This window comes from Apteryx mantelli, chromosome 2 (assembly GCF_036417845.1).
Source record: "Apteryx mantelli isolate bAptMan1 chromosome 2, bAptMan1.hap1, whole genome shotgun sequence".
Lineage (NCBI taxonomy): Eukaryota > Metazoa > Chordata > Aves > Apterygiformes > Apterygidae > Apteryx > Apteryx mantelli.
The window spans coordinates 162982156-163001966 of record NC_089979.1 but is presented as its reverse complement, the minus strand read 5'-3'; the positions used below and the strand labels follow the sequence as shown (position 1 = coordinate 163001966).

Sequence of the window (19811 nt, the reverse complement as noted above, 5' to 3'; positions counted from 1 at the left end):
AAGGGGACATTTTGTGATTCAGAGGAGAAGCCAAGAACCAAGACTGTAAAGGGAGGGAGAGGACCCTGGACTCCTTAGAAGGCTCAGTGCTATATTCTGGTGGTGTTCAAGCACAAATTGAAAGCTGAGGCAAAGAAGAAAGGTGAAAGCATTTATACGTTTCTTGCAAAGCTCTTACAGTAGCTCTGCATACACCCACAAAGAGGAAGCTGTAGGAAAGGGTGCACATAAAGCACTGGAGTGACTTGGGGCTCAGCACTGCTTCTGGGGGCCTAGGGCACCCAGTCTTCCCCATCCCACTTCCAAAAAGGGGCAAAGAAAGCCCGTGCTCTGAAACCGAGATGGGGAGGCTTAGCCTAGTTGATCACAAGCTGCTGATTATTCACTGTGCCCAAAGATATGCTTTGGAGACTGATGAAAGGGACGGTGCTTCTGAGGTATCCCCCTAACTCCCAACCCAAACTGGTGTCATGCCATCAGCAGGGACCTTCTAGGGCCATGGCAGGGTGGGCAGTGAGAGCATTTGGACATGAACATCCCAAAAAGGAAAGCTGTAGCAAGGCAGCAGAGATGCACCCACCCAAAGATGCAGGAAGAATGAAAATACACAGACCCAGAAAACTTCCCTGCAGCTTTGCCACTTGGACAAAACATCTGCTTGTCTGGAGGACAAAATTCCTTCCCTTATGCTAAGTAGGTAAAGTTCCCCCTGAAAGCAATAGGAGCTGCTGCGTCTGTTCATCCCATGATCAGGCTTTAGCCCCAGGAGAATGAGGCCTTAGCTAAATCAGACCGAGCTGCCTGCTTTATCTTACACTCTCCTGTGAATCACTTTTCTTGTTACACCTCACTACCGAAGTGCCAAACCCCAAACATGCAGGAAAGCCATCCAAAATTCAGAAGAATTATGACAGTGGCTCAAACATCATGGGGTTTTGGAAAGGTTATTAATTTAGTAAAGAAAGTAAATGTGCAAATCAAACTCTCTGACAGCACATGTGTGACGATAATCATGCTGATTAAGCATTCGAGCCTCAGGATATGCTGAGAACGGCACTAGGACCTCGAAAAAAAAACACTCCCCGCTCTTGGAAGACAGCTGCAGGCTCTTCCTGTTCTGCTCTGTAAGCGATCCATCTCTCTCACAGATCTGTTCATTTTGGAGGCATTTGCTCAAAATATGCATTACTTATGGTCATACAGATAAATACAAAGGAGAGTAGCCATTGTGCTGTTAACCCTTCAGTCCCCGTTAGGCCTGGCCAGCAATGAGGAAGCAAAACAGTCAGAGCCCAGTTTTACATACTGTTGATTTTGATGGAACCAAGCCAATTATATTCGCTTAGGATACTGGCCTTAGGGAATATATTTTTGCTCTCTCCCTTCTAAATTTGGCTATGGTTTCCATTCCCATTTGCTAATGAGAAAGGTGCTCATTCTCCTGATTTCCGTGTTGGTGAAGGAAAGGAGATGCTGATCAAAGCAATGGCTTTGATTCATTTCCAGCCTATAATTTGATATGCGTTTACATCAAACCAGCATTCTACACAGTGTAACTGGCTGTCCGATGCTGAAGGCACTGAGATGAAATCCCAGGAGGTTACAATGGCACAGACGTGGCATGAGGAAAGAATCAGGACAGAGGAGATGCTGTTTACCGTGGTTGCCTGCTTCGGGACTTTTCTCCCTTCTCTTCAAGCCTGAATTCCACAACTAAACCACTGAAATGATAAAAACAATAGCTACTTTGCAGTGGTGCTACTGAAATATGCGGTCCTGGAGCTCTTGCACAGGAATGGAAATGTGAAGACTGATTTTTTAACCAGTCAGGAACATGTACACATTGTGGGCCAGCTACTTAGCTACAGTAAATAAGTGCACCCAATCATGCTGAACAAACTTAATTTAACTACATGGCTTAATTGATAAGCCAGTTTTGCACAAGAATCCTAAGCCAGCTCCTGCCCCTCTGGGACAGGCTGCAGTAGCCAGTGCACAGCTCCGCGACTGTCCCTATTCACGCTAATTGGCACTGACTGCCTTCAACATTGGGAAATCATACTTTGCAGCCGGGAAATCAGCGCTTCCCTGTCATTGCTGCGCCCAGCAAAAGTCAAGAACAGCAAAGGGCTGACACCAAAATCTCCTGAGACAGTTTTGGGCCTTTTCCACACAAGCTGAAGCACTCTGCTTTTTCTTTTCAAGGGATGATTTGTTCTTAAATGGAAAGATCACTGATCTGAATGTTGTTGTTATTACTATTATTATTATCATTCTGTCCTGCCTCAAAGTGTTGGGGAAAGAACGCCTTTAAGAAATCGGTGCAAGCTTGGGGAATCTGGTAACCCAGCTGTCACGCCTTCTCCTTGAGCTTCCATCACCTCGACAGAAAGTTTGTGCTAAAGATTCAAATGCCAATTTAAAGCAGAAAGAAAAAGAAAATAATACCCCAAGAACTGGAACAAGGGAAACTTTGTCTGGTACTTCTTTCCAGCCAAAGAACTCTTTAACAGCATACTATTAGACAAATCCCAGGCCTGGGGGTTTGTTACAGAGGTTTTGGATTCTGACCAGATTTTTTTTTTTTTTTTTTTGTCTCCAAACCTGTATTGTCTGAATGCCGCTGAAAAAAAGAATCATTCAGTGCAATCAGAAGCTTTTCCAGTGTCAAGAAAGTCCCTATTTCCAATGGGATGTGCAATTTCTTATTGTCAAGGGAGCTGAGTGTTATGTATCATTTATTAATAAATTATAGAAAAAGAAGCCGGAAACCTTTGAAATGCAGATATGCTCTATATGCAGATATGCTCTATAGTTAGACCTGAACCAGAATGATAAATTTCAGAAGTCAAAATGGTTTTTGCCTTCTTTTTTCTCTCTCTCTTTTTAATAGGTTGATGATAAATGAATCTGGCCTCAGCCCCCAGTGAAAAAAAAAAGAGGCTGTATTAATTTCAGAAAAATAATTTCAAAGGGCAAGTCAATAATAGCAGGATACACACAAAATAAAACCTTTGGAATCCTATTATTATTATTATTATTATAGGTTCAGATGACTCAAATGTTATTATTTTCTTCTTGCGTTACCAGCCAAGAAAACCAGTGACAAGCACATAAAGCTCTGCAAATCTCAGCAGTTTTGGTTCCCACTAACATTACTGGAGCAGCTGTTGCACTCGCAGAGTTTAACAGGTCAGCTCTGCGTGTGGACTGAGCCACATTGCGCTTTGTCTTCTTGAAAATTTTAGCGTGATTTAAGAACAGGGTTCATGTACAGTCTACGCTGCAAAACTGAATTAGGCTTATAGCGGTGAGGCACATTACCCTGTAAGAAATTGGTTCAGTTATGTGCTAGTATCTTAGAGCATATATAGCACTGGTTCATGTACAGAAAATAATTTTTTTTTTGGAGGCAGCTAGCTTTGTTACGGTGTGTAAGGAAGAGGCCCATTCCACAGACACACTTTTGCTGAGCTCTCCTTAAGCTATTGGTTTCCACCAAAGCAAAAAAATGCAAGGGGAAAGTCAGCTGAAACCACAGAGTCTTGCCCAGCTATGAGTCAGGATCACTCACCCACCTTCCCACCACCACGATCATGGGGCAGCAACAGCAAAGCTTAACAGCACCTCCCCCAAACCATGAATAAACCTGTGTGACCTCGAGCGGGTCTTGCCTGGCGTGGTGGCTTGCTGGGAGGGTTGCGCTGCTCTCTTATCCCATCACAGACTATGAGCAACACTGTTGACCACTGAGAAGAACTCGCATGAGAAAATATCTATCCCGGTTTATATCAGGCTAAACAAACCAAGCAGTGGGTCCAAAAACTGCTACAATGAGTTAAGTAAAATAATAATTGCATTAATTGCTGAAAACAGCAGAGACGGATCCTTCACAATCCCAGACCTTGCAGGAGCATGCAAAACTCTTTTTCTGATTGAGAGGAAGCATTCCGTGTATTTTGGACTGTGTGAATGCAGGTGTGAACCTACACAAAGTGCAGGCTTACCATGATTCACTAGAGATTGTAGTATTTAAAGAAGGAATTTACATTAACAATTTCAATATGATTTTATGTCTGGTTCACACACAGTTTGAATACACTGGTGCATTCCTCCCTGTGTTAACAGGCTTAAACCTGGACAGCTTGACTTGATTACAAACTGACTTATGTTAAACCATGCCTAGATGATCAGCCATTCATGGAAAACACGATGTACCAACTGGCCAGGCCTTTTAGTTTACTCTTCAGTGTTTCTGTTGCTCTGTGGAAAATTAACACACTTTTTACTTTGGTCCTTTTCCATTTTCTTCCATGCAGGTTGGTTTGATTTCCTTCACTGCCACCAGGATATATTGGAACAGCTCAAAACATGTGATACATTATTGCACTTCCCATGCTGACTGAATGGTTACTTCTGGAACAAGAGGACACGTTGCTACAGAGCCTACCCAAGTCCTGCTCAGTGGAGGTGGATTTAAATTTTGTCTCCGATAAACCAGAGGACTGAAAATTAAAAACAAAAACGAACTGCCATTTGCAATGCTGAGGATGCTGACGACATCAGGCAGGTATCATGATGCAAGGACTTCTTAGCTAAATCAGATTTACTCCAGGACAAGAGTTTGAGCCTATGGAAACTGAAAAATCTCAAAGGCAAACCTGTTTTGACACAAGTCAGGTTTCACTTCACCTTATTATAACAGGGAAGAGAAATCTAAAAACAAGCCAGAGGAAGCATGGGAGCTGTTGATCCTCCCAGAGTATCAGGATGTCTCCCCTCTTCATTTTTACCATGACTTTAACAGCAACCAGGACTCTCCTCCTGGCTCTAGAGGTTAGGGACGTCCTTCAAAGCTGTTAACTGCCTTTCTGTAATCACAGAGGTCCCTGTTGAGCAAGACTTTCTGCTCAAAAAACTGCAAGTACAACTCTAGCACACACTGAGGAGTGAACGCACTTCTGCCAGCTCCAGGTAGGTGCCTCTGGAGAAGGAGGGAAGAAAGCACAGGAGGGTGTGAGCACTGGGCAGCGTCATTAGTAAGATAAGTCCTCCTGAATTCCCTGGGAAAGGGAGGTGGTTTGCGGTCCATTAGCCTGTGTAAGCAGTTAGCAGAGATTGATCTGAGCTTTGACAACACCAAACATCCCAAGAGTGGACCAGCAGGCAGTTTCCTCCTCACCTTTGCTATGTATATGTGTACTGGGTAATATTGCAATGAAAAACTGCTGCAGTTGCTCAGATGTCTTCCAAGGATTCTTTCGAAAGAAATATTTCATCAAATTCCCATATTATCCAGTTACAGAGAAAGGACATTCGTGTATACAGGCATTCTGGCAGGAGATATTTGCTTTGGGGCCAGATGTAATTCAGAGTTATTCTGAACATTACTCTGCAGCAGCCTGGCCAAGCCCAGTAATGCCGATTATTAGGGCTTTCCTGGCTTTCCAGCTGGAGTTGATTTCATTTAGTTCTCACTCCCATAATTAATAACTTGTTCCTTTTATTCACTTTGAGTCTTTGTTTTATCTCTAGCATTTTGCAGAATAGTTTCCAATTTAGTTAATCCATTGCTTGCCTCCTCAGTGCACGTAGCAGAACTCATTCAGGCATACAGTTTAATGACGTATACAGCTCCAGCCTCCACTGCACAAGCTCATATTCACTTCGCATCAAGCTGGCATTTTTGTCATTTACGTTTTATATGCAGAAAACTCACAGCTCAGACTGGAGCAATGTCAATAATCTTTTTAAAAAAAACCCTAACCGCCAGCATACATATGGGAGCTGTGCGTTCTGTCCTTTAAACAAGTGCAGATTTAGCAAGGAGGGGGAGGGAAAAGGAAGAGAACTGGAGCCACATCCCCCCGCTGCCAACGCGATGCACGCTCCTGCAGCATCAACGTTTGGATCAGGCCCACGTTCACCCTATTTAGGTTTCAACAAGCCTAGAAAAAAGCAGATGGACTTCAATTCCCTGCTCACAGTTTTTAGGGATATTAGACGTCTGTATACTGAGGAGTTTTCAGAGTGTGCCCATGAGAACAGCTCTTTGCATTGTGAGTGTGTTCATAAATGGGATATCACATGTTAATAAATGATGGTTATTTGGTCTCTAGGCATATTACGGACATGCATAAGATGTGCTATAGATGGCTAAATGCTAGCTGGTTATGAACAGCGTTCCACACAGCAGCATAGATTAACCGGGAAATGCCCTTTTTGTGCTTTTTACTCCTAGCACACTGCACGGTTTAGTCCATGACTTGGGCTCATACGTACCTCCACAGCTTAAATAAGGAGTATTAATCTGCTAGAAAATGCAAACAAATCCCAAGTTTGAAGCATACAGATGAAGTGTGGTTGCACACAGGATCTGTGTGTTTGAGTCAGCCTGTGCATCTGTGTGTACGTGCGCGGTCACACACGCACCGCTAAGGAAGTGGGGGGCTGTCCGTGTTTCCGTCTGAGGGCTGGCCCGCACAAGGGGCTTTGAACCACTGAACTCTGAACTCATGCAGCAGAATATTCTGCAGTTTCACAGGTCTGACCCCATTAGCCCAAGTGGGACAGTTACCTACACCGACTGGGTACACCATGTGTCAAGAAACGGAGGTGTGTGAAACTTCTGGTCTTGCATCGTCTGTTGTTCTCAGGGAAATCTGGTTGCTTGCTTGTGGTTTTTCTTTTCTGTTCTTCCATCCTCAGAATACTTAGAGCAGCAGGGATTCCAGTTGCGGTTCATTTTAAAGCCTTTGCTTCTTTATCCCTTGCGCTGCACCGTGTTGACATTGAATGTGCTTCAAATGAATGACAATCAGCCTTTAAAACTAGTCACGATTCCATGTCTGTCTCTCTTCAGGACCACAGTTGGATTTTTTTTTTTAACAGATTAGTGGCAAGAAGGTCACAACAGAGAGCAGCGCATATGACTGAATATTAACTTTTAATAGAGCGCATTGAGCTCAGGAGCCAATTAGAGTCTTCATGAAGCAAGAGCAATGCTAATCCTGGAAGGACTCCTAAAATCTTTCATAAGCTGCATTTAATTAAAAGAAAATGAAATACGCAAGAGTTGATGCGTGAGTTGTACATTTGTGCATCCCACTCAATGAATGAATCATTTCCCTGTCTTCTTTTCTGACACAGAAATACCTTGCAATCCATTAAAGATGCTTAGATTTTTTTTTTAAGGCTCCAATGGACCACATGTCACTATAAGTAACAGAGGAAATAGCCGTTGCAACACAGAGCTGTTCTGGCATAACTATAGCACTTCTGCAATGATTTGAGTAGGGGAAGATATCCAAATTGTAGGATGTTTACAAGAGGGCATAATCACTTGTATCACTGATGAGGCAAACATCATCCAAACTGTTGTTAAATTCATAATGTAGAGGTTTTTTTCTAGTGCCTTACCCCCATACCCCTGTTACACATGCATATCGTATGTGCATTTGGGGCAAACCTCAGCCAATGCAACTCTACCTATGGTACCACTACGTCATGGGAGCATCACACGTCCTGCACACATAGGCACAGGCCCAGCTGTGCCCCACTACTGTTGCTGGTAAAGCAGCTTTAACTGGAAAGATGAAATACAATCCAAAGAAGCATCAATTGATTCAGGTTTCGAAAAGCAAACTTGGAAAGTTACAGATGCCAAAAGATTTACTTTGGGCATCCAGGATGCAGCAAAATCATTTTTATTTAATTTTTTTTTAAGGCACCAGTGGGGAAGGCAGACAGGGAGTGAATCTTAGCAGCAGCATCTCTTAGACCTCCTTCACCAACGGCAGCCAGCTCTGATGTCAAGCCGGGATGCAGGTACAGCGCCAGCCACCCTCCTGTCCCATGCACACCCCCTGCTCCTCCCCAGCCTCGCTCCGAGGGGAAGGCTCCCTGGCTGCTCTTCTCCGTTGCAAACCCACACAGCAGAGCAGCCCTGAAGGCACATGCGCCTTGTGCTTCGATATCCTGGGGGGCTTGTCAGACTCGTTCACATCCCTTCGAAGGGCTGGGGAAAGAGGTTAGATAAGCAGACTTTCCGGTGGATTAACATGAAGCCTGGCGGGGAAGAAGCTCGGGTTCAGCACTGCAGGCACCGTGCCAGTACCTGTCAAGGACCATCAAATGGCCGAGCCTAAACAGCTCTAGAGTAACAGAGTGAAAAGAATAAATATAAGACAGGTATAGATAAGAGATCCTGCACAAGATAGCCAGGAACCCTCTTAGCTAATACTGAACAGGGCTTACAACTGAGTGGAAGGAAGGCTACCTGACTTCTGGGCGCTGAGTGCAACTGGGAACTCAGAAGCTGTAGCAGCTAGTCAATAATTCAGCAGGCAGGCAGGCCCTGCTAGCGTCTCGGCACCATCCCGGCACGCCGCCATGCGCAGAAGACAAGGAAGAGCTGCCAAGCGGCAAATGGGGATGGGGCGCATTGAAATAACTGAAGATGGAAATGGGCTGGGAGCGCCTTTTTGCTGCCTGAGGGACAGAAAGAGAGGAAGATTGTGGTGCCAAATATGACAATGCTGTGGCTGTTTCCTCCCGGGCACCCCCTCAAAATGTCAGTGGATTTTGGCAGAGAAAGGCTTACAGATCTGGGGGCAAAGAGAAGATCGCTCTGGTTTTGTGCCTGCCGGGAATTTTTTCAGTATATTTTCTTAATGTGTGCCCAGTCTAAGGTCAAACTAAGTCAAGATGAAGCTGCACAATGATTTCTATCATGTTTGCATGAGGACCAGCCCATCACGCTCAGACAGCCCCCGCGAGCTTGTCAAATCTTGACAGGAGACTCACGCGCCCTCAAGCAGCATGAGCAGGCACCCACTCCTCCAACTGCTGTGCACTCACAACACACGTGCCATAACGTGACCCTCCTCAAGGCACTGAGAGTCCTGGGGCAGAGCGAACACATGCCAGAGCAGAACCACAGCAAGGGGGCACACTGGGAGGTGTCCTGGAGCTGCTTGTCACCACCACTTCTGGTGTCCTGCTGGGAGGAGGCCTGTCACGTCACCCTTCTGTCCTCCTTATAAATTACTGCATGATAAAAAAGTAAAATCACAGTGTGGAAATCAAGCTAACAAAGGTTACAGTTCCCCCTGGAGTCATGCAAGTGAGGGGGAAAAAAAATACTTAGAGCCCGAAGCTGATGTTTAAGAATTTATTCCACATGTCAGTGAGCAGGAAGGGAGGAGAGCCCCCGGCTTGCAGCAGGACACCACCAGTACTACAACCGCCTCGCTAGTAGTAGTTGATGACTCTTCTGATGGACTGGACATTTGGCCTCTGCGCGTGCCACTCGTGGCAGCTGCTGAACTCTCCCCGCTCCACCACGTACATACGGCCTCGGTAACTGGGCTTCTCGTACAGCACCCACCTGAACACAAAGGATGCTTCCTTCACTCAGGCAACCCTCCATGACCAGGGACTCCCCCCTTCACGCTGCTGTAGGAATGGTCCGTTTATGGCAAGAGCAGGGATCGTGCTGGGCAGGTGACCCAGCTGCAGTTTCACCATGTAAAACAAACACATGTATAGTGCTCGATAGTGCTAACAAAGGACACAAGTCCTCTTAGCTCCCTGGGTAAATCTGTTCTGGACTGTAAGGAGAAACGTCCTTACTGCAACAGCTGAAATGCATTTTACCTCCTTCCTATAATGGGAACTTTGGTTCTCTATAGCCATATTTAATAATTTCTCTGCTAGTAATTCTCAATTGCCTCTCTTTGATGTTTTCCAACAGAGATCAGGTTTTGGCTCTGTTTTCTTCACTTAATCTCTACCTCCAGAGTTAACTACCACTTTCCCTTGGAGCATAGTCAAACAGATGCATCAATCAACACCCTTGTTGACTTTGGCATGCCTGACTTCTTCAGCTAGCTTGACCAGTTTCGTTAACATATCTTCCTCCATTTGAAGGTCTCCAAGGCAGCAGCAATTCTGGTGGCCAAGAGGGACAAACTTTGCTGCTCTTTCCTCCCTTCATTCCTCCAGTTTGCATCATTCTACGATCTTAATGTGGCCACAACTTTCACCCCTTTCCTTTATTTAAATCTCCCATGCCTGTTAACCAAATTATGTCATTGCTCTGATAGTGTTACACCCTGGTTTCCACCCCATCATTACTGAAATTCTCATCTCTACCTTGTTCTTCTCTTCCCAAGATCACAGGTAAATTTAAAAGGACCCCTGCTGTTTGTCCCACCTATTGGCTCAGCAAAAATAGTGGAGCACAAATGAAATATTTGAAATCATTTGGTTTCTGTAGTCTATCACTTGCTAGGAGTTCAGCTATGACATCTTGGTTGGGACCTAATGTATGTGGAATTCCCAAGGACAAACCCAGCTAAGCACTGGACAGGGCAAAGACTGTTCAGCCTTCGAAGTCAAACAATAGCTGACAAACTCATCTGAGTCTGACCCAGGGCAAAAAGCTGCAATCCTAGGAGAAAAGTTGCAAATCAAGCCATCCATGGGCATTATAAAGAAAATGCAAAGTGTTAGGGTATTTAATTGAGCTACTTTACACATTCCTGGAAATACTTAGATCTATCTTCTATTTCTGAGAGGACACTGGGCTGGACTGTGGTGGGCCCCTGCTCCCATCTGCCTACTGCAGCACCAATACAGCTGGCACACGGGGTGCACATCTGTATGGTATCCCACTCCATCATGCTGCCTGTGCTTCCACAACCCCTTTCTACAAGCAAGTAGCATCACTGAAATGTGCTCAGCCAAGGCATTTGAATCCTTATCCTTGGCCTTAGCCAAACAAACAAGTTCATTCTTTGGCACTTTTTGCAACCAATTTATACTCTGACCAGAATTACAAAGTCATCCTTAGACTTTCCTTTGAAACTCATTTTCCAGTACATGAAGGCTGCCCAGTGCTCATGTGGGCGTAATGGCAAGTTGCCCTGCAGAAATGTCCCTCCTCGCATATCCTGCTATGCACTGTCAGGGGGTGCTAAGCTCTTCAGTTTAATTAAGAACAAGTTATAAAATTATCCTCCTCCTTTAGAATTCATCCTAGCCTTCTTCATAAGGCACTTATGACTTTCTTCTTCTTTCTCCATCCCTTTCCATATTTTTGCTTAATCATGGGCCTCTGTGCTCCATCAGCTCACCATCCGTCCCTCAAACACTCCTGAAAAGAGCTGTTGCCTACTTTCTGCACCTGCCATTCACTCCCTTCTGCTGAGGATACCCAGCATTATTGACAGTACTACATGGTGGTAGTCCAGGGATGTTCATCTTATGGACACAGGACATTAGTGACCCAACAGGACAGAGGAGTTCTTCCAGCTCTGCTCTGCTCTAGGGCATCTTTCAACAGCTCATGGACCCAGGGGAATAGTGCTTGGGGGTAGAGCAGCCCATCATAGCTGTGTTCTTCTCAGGACCTCTGTGTTTCTCTTGAGGCACTTGACTTGTGACCACGCTGCTGCTTGGTGGGAACTGGACAGGCCCTTGGGGTAAATGAAAGCAGATTGCACAAACTGGTCTGGTGATAAGAGCCCACTGGTTTGTCCCTCTGCTTAGGAGAAGGCTGCAAAGAAAGGAAAAGCAGAGTAGCCGAAAGGATTGAAGTGTATTGGCAGTACATGGTGATGAGTGAAGACTTGTATGGCTTATTTGGTTGCTCCTTTATTTCCTAAAATTTACATTCTCTGAGACCATCAGCAACAGAGGAAATCAAGTTAGTCAGGAGCCCAGAAAAAAGACAATCCAGTCCTGAAGCCCAGCATGGTTCAGCTGATTCAGGCGCTTAGCAAACAACCCTCAAAAATCTCTCTGCTGTGTTTTATTAACACATAAACCCAGAGGACACTGGAATAAAACTTGCACGAAACCAGCCCAGGCCCTATAAGCCAAAATTAGCTGCTTACACTGAAAAACTAGCAAAGACTCCTACTGAAATAAATCCCACTCTCCATTCTATAGCTGCTCCATATGAAGGGTGTTTTTGTCACAAGGGGAAGAGACAAAAAGAAGTGCAGAGGAGATGGGGAACAGAGGAACACACGCAGGCCAGCTTGGGCGCAGACAGACTCCTTTGCTCTGAAAGTGCTGTCCCTAAAAAAATTCAGCCTGTCTTTTCTGAAGGACACTGGGCCTAATTCATTACTAGTACGAACATTCAACTACACTGAAGTCAATGAGATGTTTACAGTGGATTCCACAGCTTGGATTTGCATGCTAGAAAGGACTGTTGTATCACCCACTTTACCCACGCGTATACCACAGACCTGAGAATTTCAGGTGTCATGAAGAAACCAATAATCTGCACAGGGCTAAACCATCTCCACCAGAAAAGCATCCTGTCTTGCTCAAAAACCAGCTGATGGGTTGGATCTACGAGAAAATCTCAAAGCAGGTTACTACTTAAACAGGGCAGTCCTACAGGTTCCGTTTTAGTCAAACGATACGCTCTCATAATTGCTCAAGTACACCGATTTGCCATAAAAGAGCTCTTTGATGGGTGCCATGCCCAGCAGGCACCAACAGTGATGAAGCAGCGACGGCTGACTTCCCACTCCGAAATTTCCTAGCCTGACTGCAAGAACTCTACCAAATGCTAATACACTCAAATACTTCAGCAGAATAAATGTTTGATTTGGTTCCTTCAAGCCATGTCATTGTAGTTTAGAAAATCCTTTTATTGGGTATTCTCTCCCAGATTAAAAAAATTTGGCTTTATAAAGTTATTATTTCTAAACCATCTTTTGTGAGTGACTGAGCCTTCAAAGAGGAGAAGCAGCACATGTTCTCACATAAAGCCAGATTATATCATTCATGATACTGGAGAATTTATGATAACGGAGGATACTGCTGGTGGGAATGGGGATGCAGACGGCAAAGCTCCTTTCCCTACAAACTGCAACAGCTTCAAAGTAGGCAGCGACATCTTAGAAACTGCAAGGAAATAGCTCTCATTTCCAGTGCTGTCTTAACAGCTCGGTCACCACCATTTGTATGTGTGGGGGTAGCGCTCCCGAGCTCCGAATGCAGAGCGGGAAGGGTGCCGGACACCCTCAGCCCCAAGACGTGCAGTGACGGTGGCAGACGTTTCTCTCCGGGAACAGTTTCCAGTCGATCTGGCATCACTTCCTGCAGACCCAGCCACTGCTGGTAGCACGGGCAGCAGCTATTTAGTGGCACGTGACATCATATACGGATTTTGGAGAGGAATAGAATATTTCTGTATCCAACGGACATCGTGTAGGGGGAACTAGGGGAGTAACTGGGAAAAATCACAGATGGGGATAACAGAACCCCTCAGTCTCTGTGGGAGCAGCTTGGCCTAAAGGACAGGGAAAGAGCAGGCCATCCGATTAGGGTCTGTTTCCTCCCCTGGGTTTATCAGACACATCTCACCTTTGCGCCTTTTAAAAATGGGCATAAGGAGATTTTCCCACCTCCAGAGAGTGGTTGGAGATAAATGGATCTGCAGAAAATTGCACAGTATTATACAAGCTAGCAATGATCTCAGACTGACGCAGGGTGAGACTTGGGTGCTGCTAGAAGTGGGCAGGACAGGAGCAAAGTGGGTCAGCCTGCTTCACATCTGCTTTTAGTGCACACTGAATAAAACTGACCCAAATTCAATGCCGGCTCTCTGCCAGCAAGTGTCTGGGGAGATGCTGGAAACAGCCGTGGCCGACGCTCCTCTCCTCTCCGGTGACCCGTCTCCTCTGCTCCCCAAACGGTTGAGGACGTGTCTGGGAGGACATGTCCTCAGAGGTGGCCTGGGCTTACACAGCCGTGGGACATGTCCCATCCTGTGTTTCTTGTGAAGAGAGAGAAGTGCTGCCCCAGGGCTGGGGGGAGAGGGCCACGTGCCACCGCGCCAACCGCCCACGGGAGCAGGGGATATAAACGCCCCAACCCATGCTGAGCTCTTCTCCTCGCAAGGTGCATCCTGCAGAAAAACGTCGATTCCTCCATCCAGCCAAGTAAAACAAGACCAGACTGAAGGCTGGAGTTAACCTGCTGCCTCCTCCTACCTCTCGGGCTCTCTCAGTGTCCTTGTGGCTCCGCTGGGTCAGCTCTTCCCATCCCTCTCCCTGGCGAGTCTCACCTCTCCGTGGCAGTACCTCCACCAGCGGGACGCTCTGCACCAAACTGCAGTTTAATGGCATTTACAGATCCTACGCACTTTCAGTGACCGTCTTTTCATGGTCCAGATGCAACTGTGCCACAGTCCTTTCAGTATTTTTCTTGCTTTCTTAAAGCTACTTCAAGCCGTTGAGAAGTCATTTAATGATAACGCAGGCAGGCCAACAGTCTAGACTCATGTACGAGGGAAGCAAGCTTTGTGGCCCTTATATACTTGGCAGGGGGTGGGGGAGAAAAACCAGTCTGAAAAGTTTAAGTGCTCAAAGGTTTCTGGATAACATCCCAATTTCTCAAGTTCCAGTCTCTACTACAGGGACACGGGTGGTAAATAATTGGTCTAAAACTCTTGTCAGAGTACTCGCAGAGTCTCTCTTGGCTTTATATTGCTGGTCCTCCCGGCAGTATCCGAACGCCTTCCACATCACTGCGCAGCACTAATGGGGTCCCTGGTGGACGCCCGTGAGCCGGCCGTTGCTTCCGTCTGCAGCTAGTCGCTCTGCTCGCTAGCTTAGGTTTTAATGAAGTAGCACTGCCTGACACTAAAGCCTATTTTTTTTGGAAACACAGAGGTTTTTGGTTGAGTTAGAAGGGATCCTGCATGACGCTTGCTGTCAGGACGTTACAGTCTCAAAACGCTACAGACTTTTCCTAGTCTGGGAAAAAACACCGTGGGCAGAAAGTGCCCAGTATCACAAACTGGGTGCGCCACCTCCAGCCCCCTCGAGACTGGCAGAGAAGCACTGCGCGCGCGCGCAGGGCACCTTCGCTCTTGCTCTTCTCTCTCCTCTTTTGCCCCTTTCCCTTGCTGCTCTCTGAGCCTGGACTCATCCCCATGCCAGCAGGTGAGCAGCCTGCCCCACGCCGGGGCAGCCCACCTCCGCGCCACAGCAGCCCAAGGAGGCCAGGACAGCTCGTTTTGAGGAAAGGTCCTCTGCCAAGAGGAACTGGCTTTGCCATGCAAACACCGTGACCGCCAGAGGCTGGAGAGACACCATCAACTTCTTCCATGCTGGCCATCAGCTGGGGCTTCCCCACACCAATCTGGGCCAGATTTGGGGAACAAACAGCTCCACATCTCCATGGAAAGCCTCAACTTTTGAGCTACTCCTCATACGACCCTGGCTGGGGGTTGGAGATCGCTGGCTTGGAACCTGCTGTGCCAGAGACTCGTGTATGTGACTATTTTGATCCAAAGCTATCAAACACTTATGGTCCCTCACCAAATTCAGGAATTGGGAAGCCAAACAGTCGCTTGCTGTACTGAATCCACTACTGCTGAACTGGAACTGTCTCTCCGAGACAATTTAATTTGAGGTGAGCTGCTGCTGCCTAATTTTAACTGTCAGAAGAGGGGAGGATGTTTCTAGTGTTGCAGCAAGCCTCAGAGATGCCACTTAAAAAGCAAAAGTCATGGACTGCGTAGCTCCGAGCTGCCGCCCTTCCCCAACAGGCAGGGACCTTTCCCCAGGCCCAGCCCACGGGAGCCTGTGGCTGGTTTTAAGGAGGTGTTTGGAAACATGCGCAGAAACTTTAAAAAAAGAAGAAAAAAAAAAGAAAGGAAAAAGAAAAGAGAAGAGTGCTTTTAGGTGCCTCATTTCAGGCACCTTAACGAGGTGTCTCAGAGCTCTTGCAGCTCGTGCTGAGCTGTCACCCTCTAAAAATCATGCCCCTTTGAAGCAGCTCTTCTTTGGCACTCAGTATCTGAGGCACCAAAAAACGTCTTTCAAAACCATATGCTAAATTAGCATTTTTAGGCTTGCTCCAAGTCCCTGCTGACATTGACAGGATTTTCCATGACATCCGTTTTAAGTGGCATCTCCAAGGCTTGCTGCAACTCCTTCGGTACGCGATAAGGAGGGCGCGTGGGGAAGGGAGCCCGCGCCGCAAACCACAGCCGCGCAGCAATTGCATTCCTGCACGGACATGGCTACTTACGCTCCGTCGCCATACGCTTTGATGGCGTTGACGTAGTTCTTGTCCCAGCCTCGTCCTTGCAGGAAAGAGCAATCTTCGGTGAACTCCAGGCTGCGACCGCTGAAACGGTTCCCCTCAAATATTTCGATTCTGTAATGCTCTCCGTGCTGGGGACAAAGGGATTTGAGGAAACCAAAAAAATGCATCGAATTATTTCCCCGGCTTTTGCAAGACAAAGAAAAAGATGTGAGGGTACTTTGTAACGGAAATGTGAAAACCAGTCCGACAATAACAGTGCCAACGCACGCACGGAGAGCACACAGGGTCTCGCCATCTCCCAGCAAACCACACCACCACCGGACAAAACACACATCCACAAAACGCTCATCTCTGCAAACATCTACGCCTTTCTGCAGCTGCTTTTCACATGCAAACAGACTGCTCACGGGACGGGACGCATTGCACTCGGCCACACGTACCCCCTCTCTTATCTGTAAAGCTCCCCCTCGCCAGACGACGGTGTCCTTCACGAATACACGCTTTGCAAATAACACCTCCAATACCTCCCCTGCTCTCGCTCCGCTCACACAAGCCCAAAACCAAAATGCCACGCAGGGAGCGCTGGCTCCTTGCACGAGTGAAAGTCAAGAAAATACAGACGCAGCGGAAAAAAATATATACCCCAAATATGCAAAAATATTTGAATATTTCCCTAAACTAATTGACTCTGACTCCAGTTCCACTCATATCTGCAGTTACTTACATGAGCTGTTGTGCTTTTCTTTAAGGAAAAAAAAACCAGAAACAAGAAAAAGAAACATTTCCGGAGCCGCGGCCATGTGAGTCCTTGGGGGTGAAACGAGGTAAATTCCTCCGGGGAGGACTCTGCAGGCTGCTCCGTAGGTATGCGGGACAGAGCTAGCTGCAAGGATATTTTTAAGCAGAACCCAAGGAGTGCCTAATGTATTTTTCAAATAAACAGCGTGAACGCGCACGGAGAGCCGTGCAGGGACGGCAGCCCCCCCGCGGCAGGCGCTCCCCGCAGCAGCCGATCGACTACGGCGCCTGACCAAACGTTCCTCGCCGAAGCCGCGTCGCACAAACGCCCTCAAACGCTCGCGAGCATCTGAGAGGAAAAAGAGAGGGCCGGGGAGGGAGGAGAGCAGTGCGGGGTACCGGGACAGGCTGCGGGGCCGGCGGCAGCGAGCGGCAGCGCATCCCTCTGCGCGTGGACCGAGGGACGCGCACTCGCCCTGGATGCCGCATTTTGGGAGCCCTGTGCAAGACCCAGACGGCATTACGGAAGAAACATATATCTAGCAAAGGCCGTTAAGTGCAAAACGCCCCCGAGCTGCAGCTCCCAAGCGTCTGGAAGGGGATCGCCCCTCGGGGCCGGCGGGCCGGGAGCAGGAGCGGAAAGGGCGGCAGCGAAGGGGGCGGCCGCGCGCCCGGCTCCCGCGGCCCCGGCCCTGGGCCCCGCTCGCGGCTTCCTCGGCGGCCGCGCCGCGCTGCAGCGTGGGAAGGACGCGTGGTGGCTTGCCTCGGCCGCTCCGCAGAACGGCTTTCCCGTCCCCAAAATAAACCGCTCTGGTCATTGCCCCGGGGGGCCACGGGAGATGTGGGAGGCAAGTGGGAAGAACTAAACCAGATGAATTTTTCTTTGCTGCTTTTCGATCTTCCCAGTTAAACCTTCCTCCAAGCGATGTTTGTCGAAAGCTTCATCAGCTTTTTAAGGGGAGGGTATCCAGTCCGGGACAAAATTCATTCTAGTCCTAGATTACTCCATTTTGGCAATAGCAGGGAATTCAAGTAAGATTTGCTGGAAGCGCTGCAGCTACCCCACGGGGCAGCGTTGTGCAGCCGTTAGGATCCCCCGTTGGCCAAGTTCGGGGAGCCCACGGGGAGGCCACGCTGCCACGGCTGAGATCTGCTTTGGACGAAGAACCTCAGTCTTAACTCCCCCGTGAGCGTTTCCTAACTCCTCGCACGAAAAAGGCAAGGCGCGCGACGCCCTACGGACGTTGCCCCCTCACCTGAGCGCCGCAGGAAAACCCTGCCCCGTTAAAGCCGCCGGGTTTCGTGCTGCGGGAGGCACGAGACAAGTTTCCTCCTCGCCCGGGAACCCGGGAAGCTGCGAGTCTGCGCAGACCGCTCCGGGCAGGGCGGCGAGGGGGAATAAACTTTCCCCGGAAGGCTATTTCCTCCTCAAAGGGCCATGTTATTTCTGGAGAGGGCAGATTTTTATTACGCCTAATCACGCGGCTCCAGTTAACCCGGCAAACGTGGTCTAATTGCTTCTCCTTCCCGCCGGTGCTCGGGCAGCGAAAGCAAACGGCTCAGGAAAGCCGGCCGCCGTCACTCACCATCCCAACGGGCCGCTCCAGAGGTGGAAATCGGGGTAGTGCCCGTGCTCCAGCGCGTACTGGCGCCCGCGGAAGCCGGCGCGGTCGAAGCAGATCCAGGCGCCGCTCGCGACGCAGACGGAGCTCAGCCGGCTGGGGAAGCCTCTCTCCTGGAAGCTCTCGCAGGCCCCGCAGACCTCCAGCTTTCCGCCGGTGAAGCATTTGCCCTCGTAGAAGGCGACCTGGAGCGAGGAAGGAGAACAGACCCCAGGTGAGGCGCGGGGGCACAGCCAGACCCCGGGTTCAAGCACGCCGATGACCCGGGGGTTGCAAGAGCAACACGCAACCATCGCTGGTATTTTTTTTCTGATGACAGTGTTTGTTTTTCTGAGAACTGCGGTGCATCCCGCATTTACAACGCTCCTCGCAGCCCCGAGGAAGCCTCGCTTAAAAACAGTGCTAATCCAAACGTTTAACCAGGATGCTCCATGCTCAAAACACAGCTCGTTTTGCTGCATCCTCCGCTCCCCATGCCTCCTACCTAATTTGCTTCCGGTATCATCGCTTCCGTATCACCCGACGCCGTGTTCTTCTAACCTGTTCTTTCAACCTAGAGAAAACTCCGGCTCTCTGGCCCCACGCCGAAAGCGAAGCGGTTGGGTTTTTACTTACTCTTCCTGAATATTGAGACATTTGCTGCTGGCTGCTCTCCAAAACCAAAAGCCGAGCCCAAACTGTGATGTACAGAAACGGCGGACACCCCGCTGTGTATCAGCCGGGGAGACGGGCTGGGAGCGCGAGGGCTTTTCGGCAACGCGGCAGGAGCAGGGGGCTTTACGCGGTCGTGCTTAGCAGGCAGAATTTCGGGTAGCGGGGCCTGCTGAGTCCAGGGTTTTGATTTAGGGCAGGCGATTTAACAAAAGATTTGCTCGGCAGCGCTTTGGTTGATGAGTGGTGCACGTTTACTGCTCCTTTTGAAGGACTTTTTTTCTTTCCCTTTTTTTTTTTTTTCCAGAAAATAAGAAAACAGACAACAAGAAAATAAGAAAAAGGCCACAGTGCAACGTGCAGCTCTTTTCTGATTTCCCTGTGTTTGGTTTGCTTCCCTTTACTAGAAGACTGCTGGTTTTTCCCAGCTTATTCCCCGCTATGGAAGCGTGGCAGCCGAAAGCAAGAGCCCTTGGAAGGCTCCTTACCGATAACACACTGCGCTTCATCCGTCCGAAAAATGGCTTCTCGTCCAACCTTTGAACTTGTTTAAATGGCACCTCTGAAAGCCAAGGACCGAAGTGCAAAGGTTGGGCTTGAAAACTCACCAGGGTTATTCATTATTGTCATTTTTACGAATGCTCCGATCCGGCAGCGCTGAAGCACCGAGACACATGTATAACTCAGGATTAGAGGGATTTTTGAGCTACGCCGTTG

At 48.2% G+C, this 19811-nt stretch overlaps 1 protein-coding gene across 1 annotated transcript; it reads right to left on the bottom strand.

Annotated features, from left to right (window-relative positions):
- Nucleotides 1–9181: 9181 nt before the first annotated feature.
- On the bottom strand, nucleotides 9182–19079 carry CRYGN (crystallin gamma N). The gene is made up of 6 exons (XM_067292200.1): nucleotides 19059–19079; nucleotides 18408–18628; nucleotides 17221–17320; nucleotides 16808–17002; nucleotides 16066–16211; nucleotides 9182–9388 (listed from the first exon to the last, which is right to left on the bottom strand). Exons 1-6 carry the CDS (start codon nucleotides 19077–19079, stop codon nucleotides 9253–9255), a joined length of 819 nt encoding a protein of 272 aa, XP_067148301.1. The 3' UTR covers nucleotides 9182–9252.
- Nucleotides 19080–19811: the final 732 nt, after the last annotated feature.

What these genes read in the sequence shown, in the direction of transcription:
- CRYGN (XM_067292200.1), bottom strand. Translation starts at nt 19,079, where the DNA reads ATGTCTCAATATTCAGGAAGA. An exon ending in TGGAGCGGCCCGTTGGGATG is followed by an intron (nt 17,321 to 18,407) that starts GTGAGTGACGGC and finishes GGTCTTGCACAG; the next exon opens with GGCTCCCAAAATGCGGCATC. An exon ending in AGAAAAGCACAACAGCTCAT is followed by an intron (nt 16,212 to 16,807) that starts GTAAGTAACTGC and finishes CTTTGTCCCCAG; the next exon opens with CACGGAGAGCATTACAGAAT.